The sequence below is a fragment of the Hyla sarda genome, chromosome 2 (genome assembly GCF_029499605.1).
Source record: "Hyla sarda isolate aHylSar1 chromosome 2, aHylSar1.hap1, whole genome shotgun sequence".
NCBI classification, from domain to species: domain Eukaryota; kingdom Metazoa; phylum Chordata; class Amphibia; order Anura; family Hylidae; genus Hyla; species Hyla sarda.
Genome location: NC_079190.1, coordinates 182,025,880 through 182,035,142, shown reverse-complemented (window position 1 = coordinate 182,035,142; position 9,263 = coordinate 182,025,880). Strand labels below are relative to the sequence as shown.

The following is a 9,263-nucleotide window of genomic DNA, read 5'->3' as shown; positions in this document are numbered from 1 at the left end:
CCTGGAGCAGTTTGCAAAGGAAGAGTGGTCCAACATTCTGGCTGAGAGGTGTAAGAAGCTTATTGATGGTTATAGGAAGCGACTGATTTCAGTTATTATTTCCAAAGGGTGTGCAACCAAATATTAAAGTTAGGGGTGCCAATAATTTTTTCCAGCCCATTTTTGGAGTTTGGTGACATTATGTCCAATTTGCTTTGTTCCTCCTTTTTTGGTTTAGTTGCAATACACACAAGTAGAATAAACTTGTGTATTGCAAAACGTGTTACTGCAATCCTTTTCAGTGAGAAATACTTGAATTTCTAGAACATCTTTAGGGGGGGGGGGGGGCAACATTTACGGCCATGACTGTATAACCATGTATATAGAAAGTAAAGCAATGTATTTATGAAGGTATCATCTGGCACTGATCCAGAGTTCCAACCTGCTGATGAGAGATTTGACAACTGAAATCTCCAAGCTTAGGCCAGTGATCTGTAGTGTATGTAGGAGGGAGTCCTATAACCTGCTGTAGGAAAAACCTAACATTGTTTTATTTTCACTCTGCTATGTGGATGGGATATGCTTGTCCAAAACCAAATCATTTCTCAGAATAATTGTGAATGCTGCTCGGGACTAATACCTGATATAAAGTGACCTCACTTTTCTTTAAAATATCACTAGGGTGCCCTCGCTACTCAGATAAGGAGCTAGCCCACATGGCCAAAAGGAGGCCACAAACACTAAACATGATCACTCCGAGTGTTTCTGTATATTGCCAAACTAAAATACAGTATGGTGTCTGCTTTTAACATGACAACAATGCTTTCACCTACTTTAAGGCATACAATCGTGTTGCATGAAGTTGTTGTCAAAACAAAAGACAGCTGTTACTGAGTCATACATGTGCTTGTTAGCCAAGGGGTTTAACACTTTACTCATGTTTATTAATAGCTAAAAGGCATCTTCGTTTGATCACAATACAAGAAAAAAATCCAAAATCCTGCTAAAGAGCTTTTATTAAAGGGGTACTCCACCCCTAGACATCTTATCCCCTATCCAAAGGATAAGGGATAAGAGGTCTGATCACGCCCCCTCCCATAGACTTGCATTGAGGGGGCAGGGCGTGACGTCACGATCTTCTGTTATATTGCTATATTGCGGGGGTCCCCAGCAACAGGACCCCTGCGATCAGACATCTTATCCCCTATCCTTTGGATAGGGAATAAGATGTCTAGGGGTGGAGTACCCCTTTAACTGTACTGCCCATAGTAACTTATGGTGAAATTTAAATAAGAAATATATATCACTAAGAATCAGTCCCATACACCTTAATGTGGTTGTTTCTACAGCCAACAAAGGATTCTGGTCGTTCCATTTAGATGAATAGTTTTAAATTTCTGCAGTTTGTAAGTGCAAGTGGGTAACTAAAGAGTTACAAGTGCAAAAAATCTTATTCCTTCAAGGGGTACCCCTGCTGTATCCCAACGTATCCCCTAGCCACATGATAGGGGGTAGGTGTCTGATCACTGGGTGTCTGACAGCTGGGACCCCTTTGATCTTCTGCCCGAAGCACGGCTCTCCCCATGTGGAGCTGTGCCGACCAACATACGAAGCAGTGGTTGACATACCCCCTTCATTCATCAGTAAGGGAGAGCCGGAGATACACAAAAGCTGTATCTCTGGCTCTACCATAGAGATGCATGGGGGGGTGGGGGTGTCTACCACTGCTCAATCACCATTCAGGGCACAAAGAGGTAGTTGCGCCGCGCATAAGGAGTGTCAGGCACTGGGCAGGAGATTGCAGAGGGTCCCCGCTGTGATCAGACACTTATTCCCTATCCTGTGGCTAGGGGATAATATTTTAAGTACAGGAGTACCCCTTTCACATGCTAGAATGACTAGTCAACCAGGGCACACTAATTTAAAGTATCCTATCACCAAATATACCATAGTGTTAAGGGAGCACAACTTATTGTGCAATAGCCAATAAGCCCAAAAGTATAGAGGGTGTATGTGCATCACACACTATGTATCCCTAGGCTAATAATAGCCATCTTGCCCATAGAAACCAAAAACCTATAAAGGAATTGAAGGAACTCCAAATGTAATGTAAGAGTATACATTCAATATATCTGTGGTGTGCCGGTACATCATCTTATACGGTACCTATGTATGTGTGGGTCCCCATAGCCAGAGTCCCTAGGACGTAGGGATCCCTGAGATGTAGTTTACCCCTTGTCACCTCTATTCCAGCTCATAGACCAGTAATTTATTTAATGTTAATAGGGTAATATATATGTAAATAAATGGTTAATTACCTGTTCCATGGTGTTGCAGGACCTGCGGGTCACGTGACTAGGTAAACTCTATGGTATTCTGCTTAAGGACCTTTGGAGGCCCTGTGACGTAAGCAATCCCATTACTCTCTGTAATGGTGAATGACAGATATTCGGACCAATCGGATTCGCCCCGCCCCCTGCCCATATGAGGGAGCGGCGGCCATGTTTTCGCTCTCTTGTTCCTGGGCTGTCAAACGAGAAGGACCTGTACAGCAACTAACGCAGTGAGTTAGGCCTGAGCCTTGCGGCAACGGCTGAATCATTCAAAATATAGAGTGTATCAATTCCCAGACACCCTGCAGCATCACCGGACCTAATAATACCCCTAAATCCGGACGGATCTGCAAATATCTACCCTAAATTCAGATACTGTATAAATAGCTCAAGGTCTGCAACAACTGTCAGTCACTAAGCAACATAAGGACTGTTTATATGAGACTGTTACTGTGCCTTGGATGTATCGCAAGCACTTAAGTAAAGTTGTTCAAGTTCAATCTCCTTGTGGACCTTGTGTCATTTCATGCACCTATCGTTACTGGGAAGGGCAGCGATAGGCCAGAGCATTGCCTCAGCATACCAGCCCTCAGCCTGGCGTCACGAACTATAGGGTTAACATTAACCCCTCATATACCGATACCATACCACCACTACCATACACCCCCCAAGGGCTACCACATATTTCAGGGAAACAACATTTTTACATAACTACTAATGTGTTGTCAGGTTCAGTCCACTGTGATTGCTGAACCTGACTTCTCTGACAATTTAGGATTTTTTAATACACATTGTAGTGCTGCATACCTACCTCTTTACTATGCTATACTGGAAAAATCACATAGGATAGCTACAGAATCTTGACAGTTAGATTATTAAATTGCAAAGGTAGCTTTTTATTCATAAGGATGTCTGAAACTACTGTACATGTTTACAAACCTTATATTACCATTAGTCAAGAATATATTTATACATACTAATATTACCTCTAAGTTATAAGAGTGTGTTTACTTTTGTGAGCGTTTTTGCCAGGATTATGTAAACTGTGGCAAACCCATGTTATTTTATAAAAACCTTTCTGGTGTTGCATTAAAAATTATGCAACAGATACCGGCTACAGAAAAATGGCAGCTGATATCCAACTGGTTGCTATGGAGAAGCCTGCCTTTTTTTCATTAATGTGTATTGATATCCTTAGCAGGCGGGTATGTTGTGCTTAAAAGTTGGCATAACTGTAATGAGTAGGATGTGGTTCTGAACTAAGGTGTAATTTTCCTGTTTTTGGCTGAAGCATCATGCATTGTTGTGATGGTGTCCTGGCCTATGAGCCGGCTTGGACTTAGAGCAAATTACATATGGTGTCAGTGTCTTTGCCTTTCTCAGCTGCACATAAATACCCAGTCAGTTTGTATCTCAAGTTACTTGTGTTACGCCGAGCGCTCCGGGTCCCTGCTCCTCCCCGGAGCGCTCGCGGCGTTCACCTTCATGCAGTGCCCCGGTCAGACCCGCTGACCGGGAGCGCTGCATCAGTGTTACCGGCGGGGATGCGACCCGCGTAACGGGACGCGCCCGCTCGCGGCTCGCATCCCAATCCCCTCACCTGTCCTGTCCTCCGTCGGCTCAGTCCTGGCGTGCGCGGCCCCGCTCCCTAGGGCGCACGCGTGCGCGCCGGCTCTCTGCGATTTAAAGGGCCAGCGCGCCACTGATTGGCGCCTGGCCCAATCAGTACTCACACCTGTGTCCTCATTATAAAAACCCACTTCCCCTTCCTAGCATTGCCGGATCTTGTTGCCTCAGTGCCAGTGAAAGCGTTTCCTGTGTATGTCCCAAGCTAGTGTTCCAGACCCTCTGCCGTTGCCCCTGACTACGATCCTTGCTGCCTGCCCTGACCTTCTGCTATGTCCAACCTTGCTCTTGCCTAATCCCTTGTACCGCACCTGTCTCAGCCGTCAGTTGGGGTTGAGTCGCTATCGGGTGGAATGACCTGGTGCTTACCTGCCGCTGCAAGTCCATCCCGCTTTGCGGCAGGCTCTGGTGAAAACCAGTAACCCCTTAGACTCCGTTCCCCTGGTACGGCCCACGTCATCACCCCACTGACACAGAGGATCCACCACCAGTATCCTCACAGTATACCCATCCGGATCCTGACAACTAGTGATCATAGGTAGCCATTTGTTCTTACATAGTTGTTTGTCTTTTTTTACATCATAACAGAAATCACCCAGATGGCTCTGATCAAAAGTTTACATACCCTTTAATGTTTGGCCTTTTTACAGACACACAAGGTGACATGCACAGGTTAAAAATGGCAATTAAAGGTTCATTTTCCACACCAATTAGTGTAAATAGGCAACACGTTTGTTAGCTCTCACATGGATGCACTAGCCAAGCTAGATAATGATCCATGGGAAGCAAAATTAAAAACAACTGCCAAAATACCTGCCTAACTAGATAATTGAACTATATAAAGATTGAAAAGGATGGATATAAGAATCCAAATCCTTCAAAATGACAGTCAGTACTGTTTACTCACTTATTAGGAAGTGAAAAATTTGGGGATCACTTCAGCCAAACCAAGGTCAGGTAGGACCAAGAAAGATTTCAGTCACAATTGTCAGAAGAATTGTTCGGGATACATAAAAAGATCTGTGCAGTTCACGCAATATAACCTGGGGACTTTTCCAAGACAACTATTACAAAAGAACTATTACGGTTCAATGTAAATCCTATAATAAAAAAATGTGTTTTGTCTCCTCACTCAAGTTTTCTTAAAAAAATTGTACACAATTACCAATTCTCCAAGGATATGCAAACTATAGTGGATGCCTGTATATTGGGCGACACTTATTTTACAGCTTTCATGCATTTAAAAAAAAAAAAAATAATAAAATTTTTTACAAAAATGAAGCCAACTACTTAGCATTTATAGCGTCTGTTTTAATAAACTAATGTACAACTTTATGTCAGTTTACAGGCTTTAAAATATTGCACTTCAAACCTAGAAGAAACACACAACATGGAGTCAATTTTTACATTTCAAGCATCTTCCACGTCGCAGTCTTCACAGGTATACACTCTGTTCTTTTATATGCTATGGTGAAATTGCTCCTTGAAGTGCAAGTCCAAAGTTGAGCACTTGCATGATCTTCAGTTCCAGCATGAGGAGACGCAGGCCTCGCTGGGCGGTGCAGTCGCCGAGGCAACCAAACCACGTTCAGCGAAGTTCCGTGCACGAATACCTTTTATCAGAAAAGACCTCCTGCATGGAACTTTGCAACTGTACTGCCCAGCGTGGCTTATGTCTCCATATGCTGGAACTAAAGATTGCGTGGGCTTACAACTTTGGACTTATGCTTTAAGCCATTGTGCTTGAGCTCAGACTTATAAATACAGTGTATGTCGGAAGAGCAGCACTTAAATGAACATTAAATACGGAATTGTGCACTGCACAGATTCACTAGCCTAGGTCATATTTGTGAATATGTAAGATTGTTTCACTACATACAATTTGTACATTTACTAGCCATGCTTTATCATTGAACATACATTAACCTAAATATACAAAATCATAAAAAAACAAAAATAATCTTATTCTTTATGTAAACTGTTCATGTTGCCATGCAGTTCAGATGCTATATACTGTATTGTACAAGAATTGTAAAAATCTTAGTTTACACTTCCTGTCACCACAACATTGCCACTTGCTCTTTTAATGACAGGCACTTTCCAAATGAGGCTTCTCCTCGCTATTAATGAAAGCTGCTAGTTAAACAGGATGGGGAAAAGCAGTCACATTTACCTTACAAATATATGGGATTAAGCAATTTAGGTTTCTACTGGAAAGAAGAGGAGCAGGCAAGGATAGAACCACAGCCAAATTATATTGCAGATTTGTGTGCCATATCTAAAGACTCTCAGTTTCCATACAGGATGAAGAATTAAAATAGTCTTGTAGGTTCTCCGACAGTACCATAGGAATGGTCATATTTCTAGTGTGGGAACTGTACCCAACTCTTCACCACCACACTGGGCCTGAGATGCTTCTAGTACCACATATGGTTGTACATCTTTCCCTCGATTGGGTTACTTGCACTTGATGTCATGCATTCTCTTCTAGAGGAAACACTAATCTGGTTCCCCTGTTCGTGATTTCATAGTCTCCTCCCAGTTCACGTTCCAATGCCTCCTCTGAACTGCTTTTTGTTCTTCTGCCATCTAGGCTTGTGGTAGCTGTGTGGGAGCCAGATGAGCCATTGGCTGTTATGGTGGTGTCCCCATAAGTTAATGTCAGGTCACCATCATTAAGGATGAAATCTGCATCGTCCTCCCTCAGCTGCTCTGGGCTCTGTATACAACAAACAAACAAGGAAACTGAATCATGGTTGCTAAGACTCCAAAATGTGGGACAAAAATGTTTTTAAAGGAGGGAATGTGCATTGTTCTGAAAATGCACGATGCTACAGCAGTAGCTCTGAAGGTGCTGCTGGTAGGTTCCCACCTCTGATGCATCAGTGAGCAATAAACAAACAATTCTGTGCAATTTTTTTGCTTCTTTATTAAAAATAATAGCCAAATGGGGTGTATTAGACCCCAAAAAACGTTACTATATATCTGATTTGCCTATTTCAATTAAGTAGCAACACAATTGTAGTGTGAGTTTATTAGTTACTAAAAATTAACAGAAAAATAAGTATTGTTAAATCTTTAAAAAGTCCCAGTGGCCAACCCCTCCCCCAAAATAAGATAGCATTATCCTTAAATAGCTTGGGGTACCCTGATCACACACTTTCTTACTGTTTCTTTATACACCCTTGCATTCCCGAGATATGAGGTTTTTTAGCATGCCTGTAAAAAGGTGTGGCATCAGGGCACCCCAAGCTTTAAAATGATAATGATAATTTTTGTGGGGTTGGTCACAGGTCCTTATTTACCAGGCACTATAAGATCTAAAAAAAAACTTTTTATATGTTGTGACTGATGAAATTTAAAGACCTTTTGTAATATGGTTATTTAAAAAATATTTAATATTTAATAAAGAAAACAGCTCCTGAAAATCCCACCACTAGGGGTCCCCATATCTACTGGGACACTAACCAGTCCTGCAGCAGCATCAGGCTTGTCCATGAGTCATGGACAAGAGATGACTCCTGGACAAGGCTGCATGAGCAGACACAACAATCACCTCCCACCTTCATAAGGGAGGGACATGCCCCCTTCCCCTGAGAGTGTTTCTAACACTGTGAGCTATTAGAAGTGTTAGTTAGTGTAAGAAGGATTTTTATAATAAATATAAGTGATAGAGGCATAAAAATGTACATGATCAGGATTAGGTACTGAGTAACATATTGATTTTAATTTTTTTGTGGGATCTGACGGGTACGCTTTAAGTTAAAAACTTATTTTTCATGTTACTATCGACATTTTAATAGAATTTTTTTTTAAATCATTAATTTACCATAACCGATATGAGGGCAATATGTCTGTCATTATAGAAATTAGCAGATGTTACTAAACAATATAATGTGCCACATTTCAACCCCCCACCCCACCCCCACACACCAAAAAAGAAATGTCTCTGTATTTCATCATCTATGTATTTCATTATCTATTTTAACTAGTGTTTGTTATTCACAAATTGATCTGTGGATTAAGCATATATTAAAAAAAAAATAACACAAATTTTATTCGATATATAAGTAGTAAGACTGGAGAAGAGTAAGGGTGAGTTCACGCATTGTTGTCAACTTGCAAAGTTGCTGTGACTTGTGTAAATTCACATGCAAACATTGTGAGGCACCCTTACCTGACCTCGTACTTACATTATTGACCTGTGGACTTGTAAAGCACCTGGCCACCAAACCACACCAGCTGGGTAGAGTTGAAGTTAAAGGAGGACCACTATGCGTCAGCATTGGCTTGAGATAGCTGGTGTTTCTAAATTAAGGATTTTATGTTGAAAGGAGATTGCAAACTAAATTCAAAATTAAACAAAAGAGGAAATGCACAATACTTGTCAGGGGAGCAAACTGAAGTTGGCTAATTTTATGAAGGTTAAAAGGAGCAATCAATTAACCTGTTTAAGCCTTCATCGAATTGCTGGTGCATAGAATACAGTGGAAGATAAATTCATAAAAGCTCATTTACAGACCTGGGAAATTTACATTCGGATCCTTATGAGCAGCCAATTAGCAAAATACATATCAAGTGAACATTTTCCTCACCTCCTACTCCCTCCTACACTTACCTTCATATAGATTATTAATCAGTCTTGTAATAAGATTTATTATGAAGCCCAGCTACAAGAGGAGTATAAACTGCTTGTAAATGGTTAATCTTCTAAACTAGGACATAGCTGCTTGCAAAAGTTTAATCAGCTAGACTAGAACACAGTTGCACAGAGGAGGACACTGCTGCTTGTAAAAGGTTAATCTGATTCTCTTACTACATTTACACAATCAACCTGCAGCAGCCACCCTGAGGAGACAGACCACGCTGTTTGCCTCGGCTCCTTTTGTATGCACTATTTCTCCCGTTCATTCGCCCGTCACAAAATAACGGCCGTTATTAAAAGAGTAGTCCGGTGGAAAACTTTTTTTTATTTTTTATTAACTGGTGCCAGAAAGTTAAACAGATTTGTAAATTACTTCTATTAAAAAATCTTACTCCTTCCAGTACTTATTAGCTGCTGAATACTACAGCGGAAATTATTTTCTTTTTGAAACACAGAGCTCTCTGCCGACATCATGAGCACAGTGCTCTCTGCTGACATCTCTGTCCATTTTAGGAACTGTCCAGAGCAGCATATGTTTGCTATGGGGATTTTCTCCTACTCTGGACAGTTCCTAAAATGGACAGAGATGTCAGCAGAGAGCACTGTGCTCATGATGTCAGCAGACAGCTCTGTGTTTCAAACAGAAAATAATTTCCACTGTAGTATTCAGCAGCTAACAA

General features: G+C 41.4%; 1 protein-coding gene across 2 annotated transcripts in view; it reads right to left on the bottom strand.

Annotated features, from left to right (window-relative positions):
• Positions 1-5,232: 5,232 nt before the first annotated feature.
• SLC9A7 (solute carrier family 9 member A7) overlaps positions 5,233-9,263 on the bottom strand; it is a 115,404-nt gene continuing 111,373 nt past the window's right edge. For both annotated transcript variants that reach the window (XM_056555865.1, XM_056555866.1), the window contains 2 exons: positions 8,132-8,237; positions 5,233-6,657 (listed from right to left, as the gene is read on the bottom strand). In XM_056555865.1, the coding sequence (XP_056411840.1) occupies positions 6,412-6,657; positions 8,132-8,237 (352 nt within the window). In that variant the 3' untranslated portion in view covers positions 5,233-6,411. The remainder of the gene's footprint in view (positions 6,658-8,131; positions 8,238-9,263) is intronic.